The sequence below is a fragment of the Diaporthe citri genome (genome assembly GCF_014595645.1).
Source record: "Diaporthe citri strain NFHF-8-4 chromosome Unknown scaffold_4, whole genome shotgun sequence".
NCBI classification, from domain to species: Eukaryota; Fungi; Ascomycota; class Sordariomycetes; order Diaporthales; family Diaporthaceae; genus Diaporthe; species Diaporthe citri.
This window is the reverse complement of record NW_025064849.1, coordinates 3,024,659-3,050,940: the sequence shown is the minus strand read 5'-3', so window position 1 is coordinate 3,050,940 and position 26,282 is coordinate 3,024,659. Positions and strand designations below refer to the sequence as shown.

The 26,282-nt window shown below is 53.7% G+C and overlaps 6 protein-coding genes and 1 non-coding gene across 7 annotated transcripts; 4 read left to right on the top strand and 3 right to left on the bottom strand.

The window, feature by feature from the left end:
* Positions 1–738: 738 nt before the first annotated feature.
* On the bottom strand, positions 739–810 carry INS49_010001. The gene has a single exon. It is a non-coding gene; the product is annotated as a tRNA-His (tRNA).
* A 2,504-nt stretch (positions 811–3,314) lies between these two features.
* Positions 3,315–7,305, top strand: INS49_010000 (uncharacterized protein; the record flags this gene model as incomplete). The annotated part of the gene is made up of 2 exons (XM_043170727.1): positions 3,315–3,447; positions 4,148–7,305. The coding sequence occupies 2 exons, from the start codon at positions 3,315–3,317 to the stop codon at positions 7,303–7,305; spliced, it is 3,291 nt and encodes a 1,096-aa protein (XP_043025292.1).
* Positions 7,306–9,336: 2,031 nt separating this feature from the next.
* On the bottom strand, positions 9,337–10,747 carry INS49_009999 (uncharacterized protein; the record flags this gene model as incomplete). Its single annotated transcript, XM_043170726.1, has 2 exons — positions 9,337–10,244; positions 10,315–10,747. 2 exons carry the CDS (start codon positions 10,745–10,747, stop codon positions 9,337–9,339), a joined length of 1,341 nt encoding a protein of 446 aa, XP_043025291.1.
* Positions 10,748–13,177: 2,430 nt separating this feature from the next.
* Positions 13,178–14,332, top strand: INS49_009998 (uncharacterized protein; the record flags this gene model as incomplete). Its single annotated transcript, XM_043170725.1, has 1 exon — positions 13,178–14,332. One exon carries the CDS (start codon positions 13,178–13,180, stop codon positions 14,330–14,332), a length of 1,155 nt encoding a protein of 384 aa, XP_043025290.1.
* Positions 14,333–15,539: 1,207 nt separating this feature from the next.
* Positions 15,540–18,516, top strand: INS49_009997 (uncharacterized protein; the record flags this gene model as incomplete). Its single annotated transcript, XM_043170724.1, has 6 exons — positions 15,540–15,852; positions 15,927–16,930; positions 17,004–17,278; positions 17,332–17,715; positions 17,786–18,078; positions 18,140–18,516. 6 exons carry the CDS (start codon positions 15,540–15,542, stop codon positions 18,514–18,516), a joined length of 2,646 nt encoding a protein of 881 aa, XP_043025289.1.
* A 949-nt stretch (positions 18,517–19,465) lies between these two features.
* On the top strand, positions 19,466–23,478 carry INS49_009996 (uncharacterized protein; the record flags this gene model as incomplete). Its single annotated transcript, XM_043170723.1, has 3 exons — positions 19,466–19,607; positions 19,668–21,917; positions 21,974–23,478. 3 exons carry the CDS (start codon positions 19,466–19,468, stop codon positions 23,476–23,478), a joined length of 3,897 nt encoding a protein of 1,298 aa, XP_043025288.1.
* A 246-nt stretch (positions 23,479–23,724) lies between these two features.
* On the bottom strand, positions 23,725–24,924 carry INS49_009995 (uncharacterized protein; the record flags this gene model as incomplete). The annotated part of the gene is made up of 3 exons (XM_043170722.1): positions 23,725–24,287; positions 24,355–24,615; positions 24,690–24,924. The coding sequence occupies 3 exons, from the start codon at positions 24,922–24,924 to the stop codon at positions 23,725–23,727; spliced, it is 1,059 nt and encodes a 352-aa protein (XP_043025287.1).
* Positions 24,925–26,282: the final 1,358 nt, after the last annotated feature.

The following is a 26,282-nucleotide window of genomic DNA, read 5'->3' as shown; positions in this document are numbered from 1 at the left end:
GAACCGAAAGATATGAGCCTGAATCTCAAGCACGCCTCTAGCCTTCTGGTACACTGCGACAAAATTCGCATGCCAGGACATTGCTGTTTTCCGCCAAGTCTTCGCATGCACCATCTGCACAAGCGCGATGTGACGTGGCTGAGGAGACCGTCAGGTGGCTTGCCAGAAGTAAACCGGCTCGTAAAGTTAAGACACAGCAAGCAAATGGGAGATTGCACAGGTGTGGCAAGGCTTTTCGCAGTTGCCATCCCTTTTGGTGCAACTCGAGATAGAGACATCAGCTGGGCATGGACCGCGGCAGGGGAACGTGGAATTTAGGCTTAATTCCCCAGAACAATCCTAGCTCGCGGGTATGGTTCCGGCTGCCAAATATGGACTGCACTGTCTTAGACTGTCCGAGTCTGGACCCTGAGCCCAGAGCATCACTACGAATCTGGGGTTGCATCTCCGAAACTTTGAATTCTAAGGACATCCATGAACTTGAACTACCAACTGTAACTGTATGGTCCATCTCGGTTCTCCGGCTAAATACGGGTAATTGTGCAAGTACGACAGGGCAGCCGGATGCGGACTCCACTGCGCTGGTCCCCAACAGAGCAAATACAGGTTTAGAAACAAAAACGCAATCCCAAATGAGTGGTTCAATTGTTTCTTTACAACAAGTCCCGTTTCTTGACCAGTCTCGCTAATTGAAAATTGTATCTACAACCGGATTGACAGAGACAAAAATCGAAGATTTGTCTGCCCCATGAATCGAACATGGGTTTCTTCGGCCACAACGAAGTGTACTAACCACTATACTAGGCAGACATAGCACATGAAAACCCATTCAATTTCATAAATGATAATGACTGTATTTTCCTGACAGAACACAAACATCCCACCTTGGATTGCACCTCACAACGCTGATCCTTGACAAAACACAAAGAGAGCATTAGCAAGTCAGGCTTGGGTGACAAGCGTGATGGATCTCAGGTCTAGAATAGATGATTATATTCGCTTGATCTGGAAACCGGTCAACAACCATGCAAGAAAGCAAAGGATCCCAAACGGATCAATGTCTATAGAAGTCATTGAATATTACTCCTGCTACTCTACTTACTGACCATGGGATCAAAGCTGCTAAAATCGCTGAGACTCTTTGTACAAGATGTGTCATGTGTACCTGGGTCTAATACAGCGCAGCCTGGCATACTGTCTACCCATCACAGGACAACAGCATATTGCCAAGATACATGTCCTCAGTCACAAGCCTCTACATGCCACTTTTACAAAGACCTGGAGTTATGGCAACTCTTATCGGTTGCAGACAGATTGGACTAGAAAGCGTCCGGGTTTTATAGATTTAGCATAGAAACATTCCCGGCAACATGCATCCCAGTTTATTGATGCACAGCACTACCTGCACAGTATTGATGATTCCATCCCAAGTAATCGGTGGCCAATACTTCTGTATTCCAGGTGAACAAAGAGTTCCATATCAGCAATTAATGAAATGTTCAAAACATAGTTTTACAGGCAATCTCCTGGCGCAATACTATGTGTGTCTATGGTTGAGCATCCTCACTTATGCTGCTCGTTGGTATGGGCAACACAGGCAGAATGCTATCCAACTTGGAACTAGTTCCATTGAGTTGAAATAACTGAGATATTAATTCAAAGCCTGTATATTGCCAATTTTTGGACGGAAAAAACTTGGCAGTTGCCCCTAGGGATGCTGTAATCAGGAATATGCAAATGGAAGGTGCCCAGGACAGTGCATGAGAGCAGTCACGGGTGATCAATTTAATGGTCAACTGAATCTTTCCTGGCTTGTAAATAGAATCATTGCTATATCCACTGATACTTAGTTTTATGGTGAAAACTTGGAAAGGACTATTGGGCACTCAGCACGGAATCATATGTAATAATTATCTCTGAAGACAAGATTAATCTCTTTACACTCAGAAATAAACACTGCTAACTAAATCTGCAATATCAAGCCCTATAAGGCTTTTAAATGATAATTTGGAGTTGTTCTAATATTCGGTGAAAACTATGCATATTCGCAGGATTGACAGCCACTTTGAAGTGCCTTCCAGTAGAGATTCTAATTAGGTTTGAGGTTGGATTGTGATCAAGCAAGGCAGGTCGCGGCTGCACTGCACTAGGTACATGGTTACGGGACAAAGCCCGCAGGCTTCAAATCTCAAACTAGAACATTGTTGCTCTGCATTAATACGCTTTCAGGAATCAACTTTTGAACAAGCATCACATGACATAAGTACTCTTAACGTACTCAAGGACATCAGGTGATCATACACTTGGAAGCATTGGAGCTTCCTGATGACGCCCCAAGTCACATGAAACAAGGACTGCAAAAGTGATTGGTATATAGTCATGCTTTGGCTCGTATACAGTTATGCCTATGCACTCCAGTGATCTAGATTCCTGCAGACAATCAGACCAAGACTTAGAAGACTACGCAGCACATGATGGAAGATACCTACGGACAAGGGAAGACGAACCAAACTAAGAAATTATCAACGTTTCAGCATGTATTGTTCTCAGCGAGTAATTAATGGTAGCACATCCTATGTGGCTCCGAACACCTAAGGGCTACAATGGATCAAGTTCCAACTGTAAATGCTGACATCATAAGAGCGGAACAAGCAGTCGTGGCTTCTGGGCATGTTTTAATCTTGGGCAACATTGTTCTGAATATCCTGGAGGTAAGTCAACATGCTTAATTTGCCTGCATGTCCACATATAGGTAGTACCAGGCCCCATCTCATCTATCTTTACATATAGATTGTGATCAGAATAAAAAGGAAAGGAAAGGGACAAGTATGAGAGAAAGACACAAGGTCAGTGATTAAGTGTTGTAAAGACAATTTTTTGCAAACTGGCCAGCCTACATGTCTGCACTTCATCATGATACAAACCCGGAGGGCAGAGGATATGACATTCACTATGGGCTCTTCCGGTCCCGAATAATGCCTCCTTGGAAATTTACAGAATTGGTACCGCCGTTTGCGGACAATACCAGCCAGGCATTGGCAAACAATCTTGATCCTCCTTTGTTGCCAATTCCGGGCAGAGGCTTTATTGGCAGTACTCCTCCCCTCTGGACCGACAATGGGATTGCATATGTCTAAAAAGAGTCAGCTCTCCTGAATCGACACAGTACCGCGGAAAGAGAAGATTCTTTTGCGTATTCCATTTTCATTTCTTTTCAAGCTCACCGTGTGCATCTGAATCAGACTTCCCAACATATCTTTCCTTGTCATAGGGCTCAAGTATCCTATTCCTGGTCTCTGGAATGCGTGGTAGAGATGGCACAAGAACAGCCATCTGCCCCAGATTATCCGTATCCAGATGGGGTCACCATTGAGTGGCGGAATGCGACTACACCACCGCCCCAGGGGGACCTGTTCGAGGATGGAGTGCTTCAGATTGACCCAGTAAGTGAGCACCTGCTGTACTCGCTTCCAGAGATTGCAAGTCATGGACGTCCCAACTATGTGAAGCTTTGGGCAGGCGGCCCAACCTGAATAAGCCGCCTGATTAGAGAGCTCTCCTCGTACACATGCCCATTCATACTACCCTTTGGCAACTAAAAAGGCTCGGGCAATGCTGATGGTATCTCAATCAAAGGTAAACACTCATCTGCTCCAGAAAAGAACAACTGCCCGACTCAACTCAACCACCCAGCTGCATTCTCTGAAGAACACAAACCAGGTGTGCTACCGCAATTCGGTGCTCCATTCACTTTTTAGCATTGATTACTTCCTAAACCTCCTCGAATCTGGAAGTTCCATCACGAATAATACTATCCCGCTTTATGGACAGCTGCTCCGAGCAGCAATTGCGTTCCGAGGGGGAGATAAAACGGTCTTTAGAGGGGCAGTTAACAACGCCTGGAAAACCATGACCAACACCCATCCGACGACTTTTAAAGAAGGTCGAAATGAAGGCAAACCTGATAGGAAGTTCGATGCGAATGACGGAGGCCGCCAGGAGGATGTGGGTACTCTATTTGATCACCTGATGTCTCGACTTTGCGAATCGGAATTGAACCGCGATCAACGAGGGTAAGGTGAAGAATAGAATGGGAGCGAAACACAAAGGAATGAAATAACTCACAATATTAATAGATCACCCACAGCGGGCGTCCTGTACAAGCGAGTGTTTGCGCACCGGATGGTCCACAGGCGGGTTTACACTTGTAACTGCCACTTGAAGAGCAGGCCTCCGCCGCACAGGGAACTGAACCCCGAGAAATTTGCAATTGAATTAAACGCCCCCAGAGGAGAGAATTCCTTGATCAACTGTATCTCCAGAGGGATGTACGAGCCAGCAATCAGAGATGCATCGTACCCTCCATGTCCTCAGTGTCGCCGGGACGACGCCCAGCTCACTGGTTCTTTCAAAAAGTTTTACTACTTACCAGAGGTATTTACCGTTAATGTCGCCTATATAACTGGCGGCAAGGCAGACTTTGAGCAGGGGTGGGTGGACCTTCCTCAAACGCTTGATCTATCAAATCTATGTGATAGAGACGAGGACAAGGCTTTGTCGAAATACACACTACGTGCAGTAGTCCTTTGGATCGGCTCTCAAAGGGCAAACGGGAGTACATCTGGACACTACATAAGCTACGTCCGCCGTGGTATGGACGATAATTGGGTCTTCCTCGATGACAACAAACAATATTTCAGTCCGAATAGGAGGCAAATGTTAAATGGAGAGCAGATCGTCGAGAAAGTCAGACTTGCTGACATCACTGCCCGCATCGGGCCGGGAGCGAGAAAACATCGGCCTAGATTGCTGTTCTACACCAGAGACCGGCCGGACTCTTCCAATGACGACGATGATGATGGTGAAGGGATTAGACGCCAGGAGGCTCAGGAGGCTGCGGAACAACGAGCCACCGAAGCCCAGGAAGCGAGAGACAATGGAGCGCTTCAACAGATTGCGACAGATCGGGCGACCAGACGGACGAACGCAGAATCCCACGCTAATAAGCCGATAAATGTACGGCTCAGGCCTACCCGTCACCGCGGAGCCACCCAGGGCGAGGCTCCGCAGCCGCAAGGGCGCTGCAACTGTGGAGGGCCCCGCGCTCAAGCCGGCAGGGGCGGGAGTCATCAAGAGACACCACAAGGCAGCCGTACGGTGGAGCGACGTTCCGGCGAGGGCAGCAGCACGCGAACCGCGGGGCGCGCCTCCATGCGCGGCGGCGCCGGGGAAGAAGAACTCGAAGATTATGAAGAGGAAGAACAAGAGGTCGCGGGGGGTGAAGAACAGGCCGAGGGCGGAGACGCCGGCGCAAATGATAATGGCGGCAGTAGTGATGCTAGTGATGTTACCGTTAATTGGCCTCGAGCGCCTGAAGCACAACAGACTGACGCTCCCGAGGACCTGGAGAATGCTGCAACTTGGCCCTACGAAAGGTTCAGGGTAGCGTTCAAGAACGTGTTTGGCAAAAACCCGCCAGGCAGAAGGCCCCGTGTGGACGAAGGCGGCATAGAGCCAGATCGAGGCACAAATGCTGCGAATCTCATAGACCACTTCGATCGGACGAAGCCGCAGAACTGGGAAGCGGCCGCATTGCAGACGTTGAAGGCGGCGACAGCTGAGCGGCTAGAAAAACTAGAAGCAGCCGCGGAGAAGGCAGGACAGAGCACCGAAGGACTGAAAGATAGAATGCCGAAGGGCGGAAAGTGCTTACCGTACGTCAGATGGCTGACAGCAGACGATCAAGTGATACATGCAGCAGAATTGAGGGGGGCACAAGCGCAACGGAGACGAGATCAGGAGCCACAGCAACGGAGCGGTGCCGAAGACGAAGAAGAAGTGCAACGGAGCAGTGCCAGAGAAGACGAAGAAGAAGAAGAAGAAGGGCCACCGCCCCCTGCCGGTGACCAAGAAGAAGGAGGGCAACCGCCCCCTGCCGATGACGAAGCAGACGAAGAATTGGTGAGAGGAATCACGCAGTTGGAGGAGCTCATCGAGAGACTCGAAAGAAGAGCCTGCGGCTGCCTCAACGGCCAAACGTCGCTGCCCGTGAACGGCATGCGCAACGGGCGAGGGACGCCGCACCGAGCACTGCAGGTCCGCGTGACCATCCCGCGGCAGGGCCAGGACAACCACAGGCAGACCTACTGGATCCCGCTGGCGACAGAACTCGGAAACATGCCGGACATGTTACTCTCAGGCAGGGTGTACGTCAACCGGCCCTCCGGCGACACGCCGACACGCGTGGTCCGCATCGAGCTCAGCGGTCCGGAGGACCCACCGGCCGACCCGGACACAAGCATCGGGTCGGCACGCGCGACCGTCCCGGAATTCATGAACTGGATCGAGTTTGAGGTCGACTTCGAACTCGACGCCAACGACGTCAACATCGAGGCATGGCAGGATGATATGCCGGCTGTTCCTTTCATATCGGTCCGGGAACCTTCCTCGAGCGAGCAGCGTCGACGAGATACGCGTGGTGGTGGCGGCGGTGGTGGCGGCGGTGGTGATCATAACGATGATGACGATGACGATGACGGCGGTGGTGATAATGGGGACGGTCAAGGTGATCGGGGTGATGGTGACAAAGAAGCCCCACCGCCCTCTGGAGGTGAACCGCATGGCGGGATTCCGAAAAACCCCCCTGGCACCAGACCGCCAGGTACGGAAGCTCCCACGGGTGGCGGCAATGAAACCAGAGAAGCCCTTGGCGACAACACTGGCGATCCACCGGGAACGAAAACCGCAGACGATAGCACTACGATCGAAGAGATCGACTTATCAGAGCTGCTAAAGCTGACCGAAAAGACTGGCAATACTCCTACCCAAAGTCAGTCGGGAACAGGAACCGCAAACGATAGCAGCATTGAGGAGATAACTATTGACGTAGGGACAACCACCGCAACGGCCACGGCAGGTACCCAAGCGGGGTTAGACCCGAACCAGCCAGGCGTCGACGAAGACAGCTGGTTCGCTTACGAGCAGAGCCTCCTGGACCAACCCGCCACCGCGACCGGCGGCCACAAGCGCACGGCCGAGGCCGCCGGGATCGACGACGGCGGCGACGGCCAGGGCGGCGACACCTCGCGCAAGAGGGTCGGGGGACACAACAATCCACACGGCGGCCCTCCACCCCCTCCACCCCCTCCACCTGACGATACTCCACCTGACGATTCTTCTTCCCTCGACTTCTCGGGATTAGGGGCTACCGACATGAGCACACCGAAGCAGAAGGCGGATCGCAGGGGGATCAAGGACGTGACCAGGAGTGTCGGTAAGATGAGCATACAGAGCAATAGTTCATGAATGGGCCACGCGGGATTCAACACATGAGCCATTGGTCCAACGACGACGGGGAATGCGACGGGCGCTGATATGCTGAGCAGAGAGGTCTCGGCCTGGTGGCGAGAGGCTCTCTGAAAGATCATCTGGCGCTTTGGGTGGCGGAGGGTGAGGGGTGAGCTGTGCGGGAGTCAGTTGGTGCTCGATATTCTCCATTCACATGTCTTCTGAGTTGTGGTTTGCCGAAAATTCTGACCGACTTTATGAAAGGGGAGTGAGAGTTTGGTAGTTGGATGGATGCGAGGTTGGGTACCATCACACGGCATGATCATTTGCCATTTTATTTCCTTTCTGTTGTATGGTTGGCTGTGAAATATGTCAGAAATACCGTCATTGGAATGAAGTATTAGCAGAAGCCATGAAAATCTACAATCAGGAGCAATTGCTCTGCACCGGGAAGCCCTCCCTACAATGTAGCCAGAAACAAGTCTGCCATTGTCTCATCACGAGTTCACCACTTGGTGTGCACGTGGCACGTCCAAGTCTGGTACATGGTGCCGAGGAGTCGTCGGCCCGTTGCCTATCTCCCTGAGCAGCTAGGCCAGGCTCGAAGAGGGCTTGTCAATCGTGTCCTTCGATGCTTCCACATTGTCAAGACAATGGATGGTCGCATCCGGGTCCCAATCGACGATTTCAAACCTATTCAAAGAGTTCGCGGGCGACCCTTTGTTTGACAGGCCAAAAGTTTCCTGTAACCTCTTGTGAACATCGGGATGTACAACTTGTAGAATCGTTCTTGTCTGAGGCCAAAGAGATAGTATAGGGCGGGCGGTATTTGATCCGGCATAGGAAAGCGATGTCGCTTGAATGGCTCCAACTGGCGGATGAAGGGATAGTGAAGGCCAGTTTTCAGCCAAATATGTCCAGGTCTTGAAAGGGGGGGGGGGGTGTCCACTACTGCAGCTTATCTCCAGGATCTGTGTGTCCCGGCCCTCAGCCATGACAGGCCACAAGCTAGATCTCAAGCCCCTTCCGAATACTAATCATACGAAGTCGATGCCATATAACATTGTTGGGAGCATGAGATCATTGTTTAGTCCTCAATGAGTTGGTAAATGTTGGGACAGAAGAGCCAAATAGGCCACTAGAGACACATGAACTCAGAGTCAGCAGTGTTGCCGGCTGTTAGATGATCTGCAGCATCCGTCGTCACTAGAGAAGAGCGTGAGGTTGACCTTGAGAAATTGTGTTGTATTCGTGAGGAGGCCCCTTTCAATATAAAAGTCAATCCCCGCTCCAATGGACAGAGGGAATAAAGCTTCAATATGTCGACACTTGAACCTGCTTGAGAATGTGTCGCTTAGGCCAAGGATGCATCTCCTCTGACACTTGGGGTCCTCACCCGTAGAAGTGAATCGCCCAAGGGGAATGCCCATTTTTCTCACTGGCCTGCATCGCTCCTGCAGTTGACAATGAACGTGACAATGTCTTTTTGCCGAGTCCTAGATTGAGCCATCTGGCAAGCCGCCCAGTTTCAAGCAATTTTCCCACTGAAACTCGTGCCAACTAACATTGGGCGTCATGGGCAGATTGATCCCGATCTCCCAAAAGGTTGTGGCAGAAAACACAGCCTTCCCATTACACCCGGCCTTAGGCTCAGGGTGGATCCCAGTCCCATCCATCTCTGCTGGATAAACAATATGACATGACCACCGGCTGCAAATAATACGAGTAGTCCGTCTTTGACAGAGCTGAAGTTGTGTCTGTGCAGAGTGCAGGACTCGAAGGACAGCGGTATGGTGAGCACCGGCTGGTATGGCGTTCGGCCTTACTATCATTTGTCGTTGGGACTTTGGTGCCATCCAGCAACAAAATCCCAAGCCCCCTCTGCACGTTGTTATGGGTCCACTGGATAGCCTTTGTCGTGAGGTTGACAGGATGTATCCCTTGCGAAGGCTGCCAAACAAGGGCTTCTCAACAACTCATACCGCAATCAAGGATTTGACCGCGACTGGATGGGGAATTTCGAAGCAGAAGCATCCATCATCAAGGTCTTCAGTCTTGGCCTAGGCCGACGGCGAACTTCCTCGCAACCCACGCCGCTCCGTTCTCCTCATACTCCTGCTTCGTGACGGCCAGGCTCTCGACATGCGCATGCCTCGCAAAGTTGGCGGCGCCAAGCCAAGTATTGCAGATCGGGTCCGCCGGCCTGGCGACCCTAACGATGGACTCGTCGGGAACCCGCTGGACAATCTCCTTCTGCAGGCGCTGGATGAAGCCGTCGTACTGCGCGTTGCCGCCCACCACAACTATGTTCGCCAGCAGGCCGGGCCACAGCCCTATGGGCAGCGCGTCCAGGCACTGCTTCACCAGGTCGGCGAGGCCTGGCACATGCATGCCTACGTCGGATGGGTTAAAGAAGAGCTCGGGGATGACGAAGCGCTCGTTGCGCAGGGTCAGGATGTCCTCGTTGGACGCGGCGGCTGCCAGCTTGCGCTGCTTGGCGGTCGTTGTGGGATCGAAATCGCGCACGATGCCGGCCGAGCGGGTGTGGAAGTCTGGGAGAACGTAGTCCTTTGCTATTCCAGCTCCTGTAACGTATGGCTCTCGTCTCTCGCCGCGCGTTCCTTTCCAGGTCTTTTCTAGGTCGCCCTTGAAGTCCAGCGAGACGTAGCATGCCTTCTCTTTGATCTCGTTGACGATGTAGGTATCATTTCGCATATCGTAGTGCCTGAGTGAAAGTAGGCGGGTCAGGTAGTTGGTCAGGAACTTGCCGCCAACGTCGAGGCGGCGGATGGCGGATTGTAAGGGGCGGCCCTGGAAGACTGGCGTGACGGTGGTGAAGGAATAACCAGAATCGATCAGGAGGATCAGCTCGGCGGGCAGTTTGCTCATGGCATCTGGGTCGCGTTCAGGGGTTCGGAATATGGCTTGGACGTCGTGGTATGCATTGAATGCCGGCGCTGGCAACGGTCAGCAGGCTTGACCTCTTCTTCTGGCGACAGTGGATGCCTAGACAGGTTTGGAGCTTACCTATGCCACGATAGTAGCTGGCAAAGCCGAACTCCTCGAAGACCATCTGATCACAGTTGGTCTGCAGGGCAGGGATGGAGTTGGGCTGCTCTGTCAGGATGAGCCTTGTCTCGGCAGGATCACATTTCTGCGGCGCGTCGTGGTTGAAGAAGTCGTGGTCCCAGATCTCTTTTTGGGCCTCCCAGTTGACAATGTATCCCTTGTCGACTGGTCTTCGGAAGGAAACCTCGCCAAAGTCCTTGCATTTCGAAAGGTCGGATGCGACGTACGTCTTCCTGGTCCTGTCACGGGCGATGCAGTTTGGGATGACGGTGGGCTCGTCGATGGCGTCGGCTGTGACGAAACCGGCTTTTAGGGTGTGCGCTCCATTGTCGACGACCAGCGTACGGGTTGGCTGGGGTGGTGGAGCGGGCTTGGACCTCCGCGGTGCCATTGTGGTCGATGTGAAGACAGCACTACGTTTGGCGCATGTCGAACCCAAGCACGCACTCACAGCCTTGCTGGTGGAAGGTCAGTCTGCGACGCGCTGGGAGCAGTCAGAAGAAGTTCGAGATCGCCGGCAGGGATCTTTTCGTGCACAGCAGCAGCCCCGCCCGCGAATAATCCCTGTTCCCCCACATGCTAGCTCAACGTCATGCCTGGAGCATGTCCCACGTCTCATTCACCCAATCAATAGCGGGCTGCCCGATACCCAAGCGTGGTGCTTCAAATCGACCCTGCACTCACTACGCTTCAAGCACTCACCCAGAGAGTACAAAGCAAACGACTCGGGAGTCGGTTCTGTGGCATAGGCCGCGGGATCTCGGCTGGGAGCATATGCGATTGGATGAGGAGCAATGGCTATCGCACAGCCGGCTGTTCCGTGGAGGCCCTTTGAGATATCATCGAGTCCGTCTCTATGCGCTCGCTTGTCGGGGCGCCAGTGTGTCATAGCACCATCATCCAGACAGACTTGTCCCTGGACAACACGCTGGGCGGGCAGTTGCTCTAACTCACACAGGCAGCGTGAGTGCATCAGCTGATCTATAGCCTCCGTAACGGCCATACCTGAAAGCTTGCCCCGCCCTCCTCGTCGATGTCATTGGTCCCATGACTTCTGCATGATGGTCTGTCTCCTCGCATGGACGACCAGTCTGGTATACAACCGACTGCCGTACCGACAGGCGAGGCCGTGTCGTGGAGCAGGCTAGTGAGTCTGTTCCTCTTCAAAGAACCGGTATGAGTTGGGTGGGTATAAGAAGGCCCCTCATCTCTGTCCTCTCCTCAAGGGCCCAATCCTTACATCTCCCAAGTCCTGAGCAATTCAGAAAATTCCTTGAAAACAAAACCCTATTATTCCATCAACTTAACCAACATCCCATCCAGAAGTCAACATGCCTGCTTCCTGTGGCTGCGATACGTGCACATGCACAACCTGTGACAAGTGCGATTGCTGCGTAAGTCTTTCGATTCCAACCACACTGTAGCACTGACTGAGAATCGGAATCGATCACACAGAAGGGCAAGCACTAAATATCATGTCTCTACTACGATGGCGCTGGCCGTTGAAGGTGGCTGCGCCCATCAAGGCATTGTTGATACGTTGTGTGTTGGACAAGGAAATCGGTTTTGTAATATTCTTTGCTGTTCTCCATGGTGCCACGGGAGATATGGAGGCGGTCCACCTGACAATCCATTCGCTTAGACTGAGAATATCAGCAGAATCTTTGAAGCATGAACCGAGTATTACGTTGCAAAAACCAATTTTCGCTTGAACGTTGCTCATGATTTCCAGACGTGCCCCAGGACTCCAACAAGGTTAGGGGGGTATAGACTATTTGTATTCTTTGAGTTCCTCTACTAAGCTGGAACGACAATGATTGTCCTAGTGGGAGGGGGGTTAGGGGGGTATAAGAACATTATTCTCAATTTGAGAAAGGACTTGACTCTAAAAGGTGGGTCTCGTTTTCAATCTGTACACATATGCTTCTCAAGCAGCATGCATCCAGTCATGAAATGAACGCTTTGACAGCAACTGATTGGGTCCCTCATATCTGCTTTTGGAATGGGACTTGTTCTAAACATCGACCTTTGTCTTCGCGAATTACCCAGCGCTGTTCCCAATTTGGATAAGAAATAGAGAAATGGTTGATGGGCGGCGAGTCAGTCGCGACTCGCTCGGTGCTTGGCTCTGGGGCTTGTCATCCACGTTCAAACGGCGAGGTGCCGACCACCACATTGCAAACAGATGAATATTTACAGGAACAAGGATAGTCTACTGACATTAACAGAGTAACTTTTACAATTGAGCTCTGCTTGCAATGAGGCTTAATGGAAAGATCTCGATCGGCACGAGCTGCATTGCCTTGGAAGGTTCTGAGCAAAGGCCTCGTAGTCTGGTGACCACAGTACGGGGCTCCAGTCCATTCACATACGACCGTTATTTAAGCCCAGATTGGCAAAGTGGTTCTTGATCCGAGATGTGGATTTTGATCTTGTACATTCGCCGGGGGAGCTCACTTATACAGAGATCTTGCCCGGGGTTCCTGCATGTCGGTACCATTTCAACAGGCCATTTCCCACTGCAAGATAATCTTCTTCCGGACCCAAAGTGGGACCAGGGCCAATCACCTCGTCTGAACATGCGACGATCAAGAATCGAACTCTTCGCAATGGATACTGCGACAACTAAGAACAGCCGGCTGGGTTTTCTACTAGTAGTGGATTTCCTACCTTGCCGACAGGGGGCAATGATGGTCAGTAAGCAACGGTGATGCGACGTTGGAGAACTTCTGCCCGCTTGGCTGGCCAGCACATAAAGAAGCTGTACACCTAGAATCTTTGAATACCGCCCTTCTCGGCATTGCTGCATGGAACAATCATCATGAGGTCGTGTCTCCTTGCTGCCCTCCTCCATATAGGGGTTATCGCCGCCGCGTCCGTGGATCCTCGCCAGTCCGGCAGCCTCCTCGTCGACGTTGCCCCCGATCATCCCCGGCCATATGTCCTACCTAGATTTAAGGGTCGGACTATTAAGCTCACGCCCTCGGACATCATCCGCTTCGCCATCACGGCCAACTCGTCCGACGGCGCCTTCTCCATGGTCCAGCACAACGGCAAGTCCTCCGGGTGGACGGTCGCCCGGCCACACACCCACGAGCACGTCCACGAGCACTTCTACTGCCTGCGGGGCCGCGCCGAGCTCTGGGCGCAGAAGAACGTCACGGGGGCCAGCCACGAGGCGCGGGTCGCGACGGTGGGCGACTACGGCAGTGTTCCGCCGGGCACCATCCACACGTTCCAGCTCGTCGACCCGGACAGCCAGCTGAACCACGTCTTCCACCCGGGCGGGTTCGAGCACCTCTTCGACGAGTTCAGCATCGGCGACTACGAGTCCGTCGTCGGGTCGCCGTATGTGCCCCTGTCGGGGGACCCGGAGCCCTTCGGCCCGCTCACCCCCGAGATCGACGCCCAGCTCCGGGCGCTGGATCTTATCGCCGCGCCGGCCGAGGAGTACAAGCCGCGGAGAGACATGATCAACGGGACTGCGAGCGACGCCGGCCTGCCCTGGCATGACGGGCCCAATACGCTGCCTGAGGACCCGACAGAACCGTACTTCGTCGCCCACAACTATGGCCCGGCGTACCTCAATACTGAGATTGGGTACAAGGTGATCCAGCCGCTTGTCACTCCCGCGCAGACCGGTGGTAACTTCACCATGGGCACCATGATCCTTTCCCCGAAACTTGATAACGAGACGACCACGGCCGTCACACTCCCCCACCACTTCGCTCTGGAGCTCCAGGAGGGCCAGTTGATCCTCACGGTTGACGGGTTCGACACGGCGAGCCTGCTGCAGGGAGACGTGGCATTCGTCCCTGCCAATACGTCCTTCACCTTCCACGCCACAGTTCCCTTTACAAAGTTTCTGTACATGAGTGGTGGGGGGCAGGGTCTGGATCAGAAACTGCTGGAAAAGAGCATTGCTTGGGAATTCCCAGCATATCCGTCCTACGCTGGCTTCCAGGGTGGCAACTAGCAGGTGTGGTCCTGTAATGTGTAATTGTCGGCATGCATAAGTCGGATGATGTGCGCCCATCCTCGCGGCGCATGTCGAGTGTTCAAAACAGCCCGGTCGGCGTGTTTCAGTGAGCACTTTCGATGGAGATGGCGTTAGGAGACAATCTAGTGTACATATCACAAGTGGCTGCCCCGCAGCCGCAGCAGCAATGTAGCAGTTATAATTCATGAGGGCCCTAAACAATATTCTTGCGCTACAGTATATGATTATCTATTCAATTCATAAGTCTCCCTCGGCAAGAATTGTCACCGGGAGAACGTCGTAGGGAACAGCGTGGTGTTGAGGAGACTCTCTCAGAAATAAGTGAACTTTCCAGCCTATTACCTAGGTACTCTGAAGGCCTTACTCTTTCAGCAGGGTAAGGCTAAGTACAGTGACAGGGAATGCCTGGGTTTCCTGCGAGCTGTAACTTGCGACCAGCCTGTAACGTTGTATGGGGAAATGCAATGGAACCGCGGGGAATGCCTTACCCAAACCAAGGATCAAGGGACCTTGCTCAGGAACAATTATTCGATTCGATGAGAAGTACCGAAAATGCCCCGCCAGCACAGAATTCCACGTCAACTAAAGTTCGCGTCTTATACTAAAGCAGCTGATATTGCGCTCATCTGCTAGAGTAAAAGTCCTTGTGCAGGATATATGTTTTTGGTTGCATTGAGAGAATTGGTCTACGTACCAACGAGTGGGACTGAAATGGAAATAACATTTGGAGCTAAGCCTTCAGACGATCGGTCGCCGAGGGGCAATCACTCTCGGGATGAACTATCGATCACCCACACAATTTGGCAAACCCCCTCACGCTTCCGGGGCACGCACCTGAGGCAAGAGGAGGGCAATTGAACATGAATAGAAGCTCTGCATCTACTTGATATTCTGTGATGGGTTTCTAACTCCGCTCTTGTGTTACCATTGGCACATGCATTATTCTTCGCGTGCATTTATTCTGGGTGGCTGCAGCGACCGCTCCATCCGGTACAACAGACCATCACTCCTCTTCCTGGCGATGCCGGGATCCCGCATGGCTTGGCCAGGATAGAGGAGGTTCACAATCTCCGCACCAATTTCCATTATGTCCTCGCTCAGACTGGCCCGAGTCTGCCTACTCAATCTCAACCCGAGGCCGTCATCATAACGTGTCTTCAGCTCGATCACACTGCGGCCAACAATGATGTGGAAAGAATCAAGATTCACCGCATTGCTCGGAACAGGGCTCTTCACCCTGGGCCACGGTCGCCTGACAGACTATGTCGACCCTTTGATTGGTAGTGCAGGACCCAACCTGTTGAGCAACATCGCGTCCGGTAATGTCTTTCCAGGGCCATGCCTCCCGAACGGCATGGCGAAGCCCGGAATAGATACAAGCTATCTGGGGCTTGCGGACGGGACCCAGACCGATCACAATGGAGGCTACAGCCCCATCGGGAACTTCACAGCAGTGAGCATGATGCATGTCTCTGGGACAGGAGGAGACCCCACATGTGAGTCTTTGTATAGCAGACAAACGACCCAATGGGCCGTCCTGGGAGAACGCAGGGCTGACGGGCTTGGACAGACGGCATTGTGTCCCAGACGCCTCTGTTGGGAACGCTAGCGGGTGTCAACTTGGGAGACAATCGAACATACTGGCAGAATCGGTCGCTCGAGAGCGAGATTGCATCGGTTGGATATTTCACAACGACACTGCTGAACGACGTCAAGATCGAGATCGCGGCCTCGAACCACACCAGCCTTGTTCGCTACACGTTTCCCACGGAAAGCCAGAATCAGACGTTCTCCCTGCCTTCGACGCCGGATATCTCCCAGACCCAGACGGAGAATGACGCCCATGTTCTGGTGGATTTGACACACGTGCTTCCCGCCTACCAACCAGGGACCCAAACCTACTCCCAGAATTATATTCAAGGTGAGATACACATACGATCAGGGCCGTCAGGGCCATCGTACTATGGTAAAGCGTCATATGCCGGCGGTTGGCCAAACATTGGTCTTTACGACATCCACTTCTGCGGAAACTTCACCGTACCAGCCGATTTGGTTCCAAGCAATGAATACGTCCGAGCAGTTGGAACCAACCGAGTCGATGGAGCAGGCACCCTCTTCTGGCAGTACAACTTATTCGAGCCTCCCACTGAGGCCCCCGAGGTCCGGTCCTACGTGGATGCATACACGCAGATCGGAAATAGAATGGGCCTCGGCGCTCTTTTCAGCTGGACGCCGTCGCCGACAGCGCCGAATAATGGTTCAGGGGCAGTGATTGAGAGCAAGGTCGGCGTCTCCCACATATCTGCCGAGCAGGCCTGCAGCTATATTGCTAGCGAAATGCCTGAGTCGACCTCTTTCGATGATCTCGTCGAGCAAGCTAGGTCGGAATGGGAGTCAAAGGTTCTCAGCACCATTGAGGTGGTCGAGGGTGACAGCCCGGAGGCGCAGAATGACACATTGAAGCGAATGCTCTACACTGCCTTGTACCACACCGCCGTCCTGCCCACCGACAAAACGGGCGAGATTCCGCTCTGGACTTCAAATGATTCGTTCCCTTACTTTGATGACCACTATGTCAGTCAACATCTCATCAGGCATCTATACGTTGCCAGCGGACTCTTGAAAATATGCTGACACAAATCCACAGACATTGTGGGACACCTATCGGTCTCTACTTCCGATGTACCACCTTCTCTATACAGGCACTTACAGTCGCATCGTGAGAGGTCTGATCAATATCTTCTCCTTTGAGGGCTGGCTGCCTGCAGGACGTGCCGGTAATTGGAACGGCCGAGTCCAGGGAGGCACACATGCAGACATAGTCCTGGGGGATGCGTTCGTCAAGAGCGTGCAATCACCCACTGGCGAGGAGGGCCTGGGGGAACTGGGCGAAATTGACTGGGAAGAGGCATATCGAGCCGTGTACGTATTCCCATGCCAACCCAAAATAGACGGACCGCGCTGACCCAACACAGCATCAAAGACGCGACAGTCCTACCAGATCGCAACGCCGACTCTGTGACTTCAGATGGCGCGACAAAGGATGGCCGCGGTGCCCTCGAAGACTACCTCTCACTCAATTACATCACCCGCAACCACTCCAGGAGTATCTCTCGGGGTCTTGAGTACTCCCAGAACGACTTCTCCATCTGGGCCATCTCCAAGGGCCTGGCCAAGGCCGACAGTGAACAGGACGAGCTCCTGGAGCGATCGAACTGGTGGCAGAACCAGTGGAACATAGACGCGAACAAGACGCTCGAGGGCGTGGGTGACTTCATCGGGTTCCCGGCGCCGCGAAATGCCGACGGGACGTGGAACACGACGGACTACGATCCATCTCAATGCATTCCGTCGTGCGGGTACGTAAAAGCCTACATGTCATGAAACTGTCAGATTAGACTGCGACAGATATAGCTAACAAAGACAAAGCTGGAACGACGACATCTACGAAGCTACAGTTTGGGAGACTGGATTCTCGGCAGCACCGCACGACATGAGCAAGGTCATCGAGTCCATGGGCGGTGACGATGCCTTCATCCGACGCCTTGACGCCTCGTTTCTTCCTGGATTGGGAGCGGACCGGGGGGAGAACAACAATGCTGGCACTGCAATTTACAACCCAGGAAACGAGCCCTCTTTCCTCATCCCATTTCTGTACAACTATGTCCCTGGTTACCATTGGAAGACTGCCAACCAAACGAGGGCAATAGTTGACGAGTTTTGTACGTGAGCTCCTCATCTATGTAGATTTAGTCTTGTGTATACTGACAGAGACGTATGCAGACAACGACCGGCGAAATGGATATCCCGGAAACACAGACGCAGGTGCCATCCCCTCATGGCTGGTCTTCAACCTCATCGGCTTCTACCCAGTGGTCGGGCAACCGTTGTACCTGCTAGGAGCACCTCGCTTCCCAGAGCTCCGTGTGACGCTGCTCTCAGGCACTCCTTTTGAGAATGTCCTGACCATTAGAGCTGACAACCTCTCTGCTTCGTCTTACTATCCACAATCCGTCACTTTGGACGGAAGCCCTCTGGACAGAGCCTGGCTGAGCCATGTCGAGCTGGCGACTGCATCAGAGTTGGTGTTCCAGATGAGTAGCGAGCCGGCTCAGTGGGACACGGGCAGCAGGCCCTGGAGTCTGAGTGGATGGGAATGAGATGGATCGATGTTGCTTTACCAGGGAACATAATGAATTTAATGTTTGGCCCCTGGTTAAGTTTTATAGCAACAGCCCATCGAGAAACATATTTGCTCGCGTGGCATGACTTAATCTGTGTTACAAGGCAACAATTGATTGCGTGCGGCTTAACTGGACTCAAGTGCTGTATTCGCGTCAGATTCGCAGCCTAGATCCTGCTGCTATCCTGAAACGCCCACTATCAGTACAGCCCCTGTCATCTTGTGCATATGTCCTTCCTATTCTGTTTCCCCGATACGGTAAGGAGTCATTCCTGGCGACGATACCATGCTTGGCTCGCCGGCGAGACTGCGCGGACGGCATCAGCCTGTTCGATTCTACGAACTTCCAATATCAGAATCGACGCGCGGGTTGCCGGCACTCAATCCTAGCCAGAGTCTCAGGAATTGGTGATCTCACCACCCATTTGTTATTGTTCACATTGGCCCTTTTTTTTCAACACGGGGACACTGGAGCCATTTGAAGGCCGCATATTTCTGCAGCCCCTTCAGCACCCCCTCGGACTGGATGAAGGCCATGTCTCTGTGACCAACACGAGCGCCGCCACATCGTGCAGCAATGATTACACTCTTGAGCCGTTTGTGGAAGGCTGCCGAGGAGACTTCGACTCCACTTTTCTCTTTGAACTCGTCATTCTGTCGGTCATGCCTTCAGTCTGCTTCTTGGTTCTGTCTTCATTCCGCATATGGAGCCTTCGCCGGAAGCCGGTCCTGATTAGAGGATCCTTACTGTCTTTGCGCAAACTCGTGAGTGACTGCGACCAGCATCGTCCGTTGTATCCCCTATTTTCCCGACATAGACTGAGCACGGAACTGCCTAGGTTGTCATACCAGTTTTCGGTGTCGTAAATCTGTGCGTGCTCTTTCTTGTCTCCAAGCAGACAAACGATGGCGCCCGTGAGGCTAAGATGGCCTCCGCCATCTTAGCTGCCATTGCTTCACCTGTGATGGCTTACCTATCGTATCTGGAACATCATCGGTCGCTCAGGACGTCGCTCATCCTGAACCCATACCTTTTGATCATCACGATAGTCAACATCGGCAGAACACGTACGACTTGGCTACTGCAAGAGGAACAGTCTTACTCCATTCTATTGACGGTCACCACAGCTGCGTCAGCGGCACTTGTCGTCATGGAAGCTATACCGAAGAGCCGCTGGCTTAAGTCTTCAAATCAAGGCAAGAATCCTGAGGAGGCGAGCGGTCTCTACAGCCTACTGTTCATGTCTTGGGTGACCCCTCTGCTCAGGCTGGGGAACAAAAAGATATTAGAAACGAATGATCTCTACCCTCTGGACTCCCAACTCTCGGCTGACGTCCAGTCTGGTCACTTCCAGAGGGAATGGCGAGACAAACATCGATCACCCAAAGGGAATTTGTTGGTCATCCTTCTCAAGTCTATATCCTGGTCATTGATTCAGCCTATCCCAAGCCGGCTCGCGAAGGTAGTGTTCTCGTTCTGCCAGCCATTCTTCATCGGAGAACTGATCAGATTCCTGGAGTCCGACCCACTCTCGAACCGCAACACTGGACTCGGCCTCATCCTGGCGAGCTTGCTAATCTACCCTGGGCTAGCGTTGTCAAACTCGACCTTTTTATGGCTTCACTCTCGCGCAGTCAGCAAAGCCAGAAGCGCCCTCGTCACAGCCATCTTTCAGAAGATGACCGAGCTCAACTCCACCCACCTGGACACGAACATCCTGACGCTCATGAGCACGGACGTCGAGCGTATCACTCCGGGAGGGCTGTACCCGATCCATGATATATGGGCAAACACCATCGAGGTGATCCTGGCGTCCTGGTTCCTACACAGACAGCTCGGCGCCGCATTCATCGCACCAATCCTGGTGGTGTCAGCAAGCGTCGTGAGCACTTCTTTCATCGCAAAGTTCGCAGGCCCCGCCATGTCGAAGTGGACCCATCGTACAGAGGCCAGAGTCAGGTTGACCACTGCCGTGGTGGCAAGTATGAAGGCTCTGAAGATTTCTGGGCTCTCCGAGTCGACCGCCGGGTTTCTGCAAAAGTACAGAGAGGACGAACAGCGTATTGGAAGCGCCTACCGGATTCTTGTCGTCGTCTCTATCACCTCTGCCTTCACACCCATGTTCCTTGCGCCGGTGGCCACCTTCTTCTGGGCCGGGCGTCAGCTGAGCATGGCTGAAGTGTTTTCCAGCCTGTCGTACGTGGCTCTGATTACAAGCCCTTTGACCCAGCTGTTTCAAAAGGTGCCGGATATTCTGGCTTCGTTTGCATGCCTCTCCAGGATTCAGGACTTTTTGACCATGGAGGCGAAGTCGGAGTATCGCAGGTTCGATGGTTCTCCAGCCACAGCATTGGAGGAAGCAAATGTGGCCATTTCATTTCGACATGTAAGCCTAGGTTGGACTGAGGATCGAAGGCAACTGAAGCACCTCAATCTGACCATCCCGAGATCAAGCCTGACGATTGTCACTGGACCAGTGGCCGCGGGCAAATCAACCCTATGCAAAGCACTGTTGGGAGAAGTTCCTTTCACGGAGGGAACAATCAGATTCCATCAGGGCTTGCCTCGCATCGGTTACTGCGACCAGACACCTTTCCTCACAAATGGCTCTATCCGGTCCAATATCATCGGATTCGGGCCGTTCGATGGCCAGCTTTACGAAGAAGTTCTGGAGACTGTCATGCTCAAGGATGATCTTCGTTCACTGCCAAGGGCTGATGAAACGCCTATTGGAAGCGGTGGAATCAGCCTCAGGGGCGGCCAAAGACAGCGTGTTGGCCTCGCGCGAGCGCTGTACCTCAACGCTGACGTCTATGTCCTGGATGATTGCACAGTGGGCCTCGACAAGCCTACTGCAGACAAGATCGTGTCATGCTTGTTTGGTCCTGGCGGGTTTCTTCGCCGCAGAAAGGCCACGATAGTGTGGTGTACTCACTCGATCAAATATCTGCCCCTTGCCCAGAATGTCATCGCCCTCAATGCTGAATGTGGCTTGGCGCACCAGGGTCAGCCCGAGGAAGTCCTTGGTGACAAGCGAGTTGTTTCAACATTAGAACATGACCAGGGCAGGCCTAATCAACAAGATGTTGTGCCAGATGCCAAAGTCTCCATAAACGCAACTTCGAAGACAGAGCATGAAGACGAAAAAGATCCCACCCGTAATCTCAACGATACCTCAGTCTACGCCCACTATTTCAGCTCCTTCGGCCCCCTTCTCATCTTCGCTGTCCTATTCTCGGGCTTGATGTGGGGTTTCTTCTGGAACGCTGGCACACTCATTCTCAGGTACTGGGCCGACAACAGCTTCCACATTCCCGCCTCTCAATCACACGTCAACAATGTCTACCTCGGCATCTACGCAATACTCCAACTCTGCGGTGTATCATCGTCACGGGTCTCTATGTTGCCAGCACTGACATGAGAATGGCCCAAGTGGGCGGATCAGTCCTACACCTCAAGGCCGTCAAAGGCCTGATGGCCGCGCCGTTGCAGCACTTCACCAAGACAGACCAGGGTGTCACCGTCAACCTCTTCTCGCAGGATATCAACCTCATAGGCTTCTTCCTCCCCAAAGCCCTATCGAACACCATGCTCGCCTTGTTCGCGTCGGCGGGCCAGGTCGTCGTGGTCGCTGTCGGCATCCCCTTCGTGGCACTGGCCTACCCAGTCCTCCTGGCCTTCCTGTCCTTCCTCTCGCGGTTCTACCTCAGAACATCCAGGCAGCTCCGCCTCCTCGACCTCGAGAACAAGAGCCCCCTCTACGCACAGTTCCAGGACACGATCCGCGGCATCGCATCCATCCGCGCCTTCGGCTGGGTGCAGCAGTACACGGCGCAGAACCACGCGTCCGTCGACGACAGCCTGCGGCCCGCGTACCTCCTGCAGATGACGCAGGTGTGGCTCGCGCTCGTCCTCAAGCTCGTCGTCGCCGCGGTCGCGATTTCCGTTACGGTCCTGGCGACGCAAGTGGTTTCGTTGTTCGGGCGGGCGGGCTTTGTCGGCGCGGGGATGGTGTCGCTCATGGAGCTCGGGAACATGATGAACGCGTGCGTGCACAGCTGGATACACCTTGAAATGAGCCTGGGCGCGGTGAAGAGGCTGAAGGATTTTGGTGAGAAGTCAGGGAGTGAGGACAAGGATGGTGAGGGCCTGCGGCCTGCGGAGAGCTGGCCGGAGAGGGGCGAGATTGTGATTGGGGGTGTCGATGCGTCATACGAGGAAGAAAGGTACCGAGATAACGGCGAGGATAGGACTCTTGTCCTCAAGGGGATTCGGATGAACGTTCAAGCGGGCGAGAAGGTGGCGGTCATCGGGAGGACAGGAAGCGGCAAGTCGTCCTTGATCCTCCTCCTTCTGCGTCTGCTTGAGCCGACATCCGAGACTGCGGGTGAAATCACCATTGGCGGTACTCCGCTCCGGCGGATCCACCGAGATACGCTTCGGCAGAGGATCATTGCCATGCCTCAGGTCATGGTATTTCTCGCCGGGGGCGAGAGCTTCAAGGCCGCGCTCGATCCCTCCTCCCGCAACTCCGACGAGGAATGCCAGTTCGCCCTCGAACAGGTCGGATTGTGGTCCATCATCCAGAATTCTGGAGGACTTCAGGCAGATATGACCAAGGACGTATTCAGCCAAGGCCAAAAGCAGCTGTTCAGCCTCGCCATTGCTATTATCAGGGCGCGGCTCCGAGAGAAGCATGGCAGTAGAGGCGGCATATTGCTTCTGGATGAGGTCACCTCGAGTGTTGATAGGGAGACGGAACAGACTATGATGGACGTTATCAAGCGAGTCTTTGCTGATTACACCGTTGTCGCTGTCACGCATAGCCTCGAGTCTATCGCAGGTTTTGATAGGATATTCGCCTTGGGGAATGGACGGGTTATAGAGGAGGGCGCGCCGCATTCCTTTTCTCAAGAAGACACAAGGGTCGACAATTGATCGAGAGCGGGGCGCTTCGAAACTGCCACTGCACTGAATCACTTAGGAGACAATTTCAATGTCGGGCTGATGATGGGCAAGTACAACTTTTCCTTTTTCAAATATGTATAGACACAGAACTGTGCTTCTACTCGCCGCAGAAGCAACGGGTAGAAACAGAAATGAAATTGCAGAGACAGAATCAAGTCAAACCAAGCATCTCCTTCACCATCCTCTTATCATCTAGCACCCGACCGCCAAGCCGATCTAGATCGTAGGAGGACCACCGGGACCACCACCACCACCGTTGTTGTTCTGGACACCACCAGTCTCGTACAAAGTAGCAGCAGCGTTGACGCTCTTGGAAAGGGTAGGGTCGATGCCGAACGCCAGCCAGCCGAGCAGGCCGCTCTCGACAGTGTCGCCGAGCAGGACGTACTCGACGAACGGGTCGCTGGTGGCGGCCTCCTGGGCGAGGATGCCGTCGTCCGCGTTGATGGTGAGCTGCTGCGTGTTGGCGGCGTAGACGGAGGTGGCCTCGACCTCGTAGATGAGGTCCTGGTCGAAGAAGACCTGCCCGACGTGCGAGGCCGTCGTGTCCAGCAGCGTGGCGTTGTCGCGCGCCGTGGCGTTGAGGTGCACCAGCACGTGGATGTGCGTCGTCCGGCCAGTGTAGTGGCCCGGGAACAGCGTGTCGAAGCTGGCGACGCCGTCAGTGTCGGTCGGCTGGATGCCGCGGGCAAAGGTGGCGTCCAGGTTGGTGGTGTCGCTGGCTGAGTCGCCGTTGCCGTTGGCAGAGACGCCAGAGTAGACGCCGGTGGAGTTGCAGGCTGCGAGATGTTGGTTAGCATCAGATTTATCCACTGAGAAGGAGACCAGAGAATCGAGTATGCTCACCCCAGATCTCAGTGTAGGCATTGGCGATCGGCTCGCAAGTGTTGACATCGAGAACCTGGAGTTCAAGGTGCAGGTCAACACCAGCCTGTCCGTCGGTCACATTCTCGCGGATGAACTCTCCGGAGACGTAGTACGGGCCTTCGGTGACCTCGGGGCTGAGAACGCAAGAGCCGTTGCTGGCGAAGATGGTCTCCTCGGGGGTGTCAAGAGTGTAGTCCTCGCCCGACAGGTGAGAAGTGTTCAGGGCAGAGAGATCACGGACTATATTAGGTAACGTCAGTTTTAAACTCTAATATACCCTCTCTGCAACGTCAACCAAGTATAGTGTTACTTACCACCCTTCATCAGGCCCTTCTTCTCGATGAGAGCAGCAGCTTGGTCCGCACGACGCTTGACATTGCGGGCCTCAAGGCCGTTCCTCCTGATCTTCGCGACGCAGTGGCTCAAGTCCTTCTTGGTGTGCTCAAGAAGGGTGCGGCGCATGGCCTGCTCCCTCTTGATGTCGTGGTTGTGGTGGGCAGCAGCCATGGTCGCCGCCATGGCGCTGGCAATAACGGAGGAGAAACGCATGGTGGATGAAGCTGTCTTGCTCGAGGAGTATAGTTGAGACTGTGTGGGAAGCTGAGAGAACGACTGGGACTTTGCCTCTGGAGGGTGAGGATGAAGACTTGGACCAAAGAAACTTCATCCAGTTCCCTCCATGAGCTTTATACATTCACTACCATCCATCCCCTCTGCCCCCCTTCTAGCCTCGTCATGGCTGTTGATCGCTCCTGCCAAGACATCACTCGTGCGGCCAGGCTAGTTGACGACACTTGGGCGCCCGGAGGCGGAATATCACGCCCACTGCCTCAAAACAGTAGGGCCTTTCCTTACGAGGCAGGTGATATACACGACATGATCTAGGCCAACACTTGATTACCATGTCCGCCGATACAACATCACGAGAGGTCACGGTCCTGTGGGCCACCGGCCAAGCATGCGCCCAAGCCCCTTCGACAACTTGACAGGAGTCCTTGCGGATAATCTACGACCCTAAATCTAGTTCTAGACTACTCCGAGATCCATCAGATGTATAATATAAGCATACTGCCCCAGACATTCCTCATTAGGCGCTGTGCTCCGGCAGATGAGCAATCAGGGAGCAGTACTTGGGGCGGGTTCGTGCCAGCAGACTGAGCGAGGCTGCGAGCTCCCGTCATTCCCACGGTACTAGGCCAGGAGGAAAGGAGAAAGTGGACGAGGCCCTACATGAACAATGAAACATTGACGCGTAAACAGAATCAGAAACCATGTGATTTGACGAGCCCCGTCTGCACCTCCCTGACCGGGCCCCATACGGCCCTGGGCGCCAGCATGCAAGGATGCGGGTAGTGGGGGAGTTCCTGGAGCCGCATGCGCGCAGGGCCCCGGTAGGGCGTCGTAAGCTTTCTGGGCGGCGAGGCCAATCACGTATTATGAATTAGAGCATCCGACCTTGGCGGCGCCCAGGTGCTCGCCGAAATGCTCCACCTCCAGCGCAGGAATGGGATATAGACGGCGCAGCGCCCACCACATCCCTAGGATTTCAACGGGCGGGCCAAAGTGCCAGTGAGCGAGGGCTCTCGTCTTGGCTTCCTGCTTGGGCGAACAAATTGTTGCGTGCGTCCGCATGTCTTGGCGGGTGTCATAAGTGTGCATCTGCGCTGCTACCGGGCGACGCAATTCGTCGGTGGCCTTTCATTATCTCGGGGTCCCGACTACCAGCCATGGGCTGGGCTTCATGACTGCCAAAGACGGGAAGGTCTGAGTCCCACAGAGCCGTCGTGGCCGGAGGCGTTGTTTGCTTGCGATCCACATATGATAATGCGACGTGTGTGGACGAATCCGGCAGCTCGGGGGAGCATCAGTTGTTTTCCCAGTCATGATGTTTTGAGGTTTGATAAGAC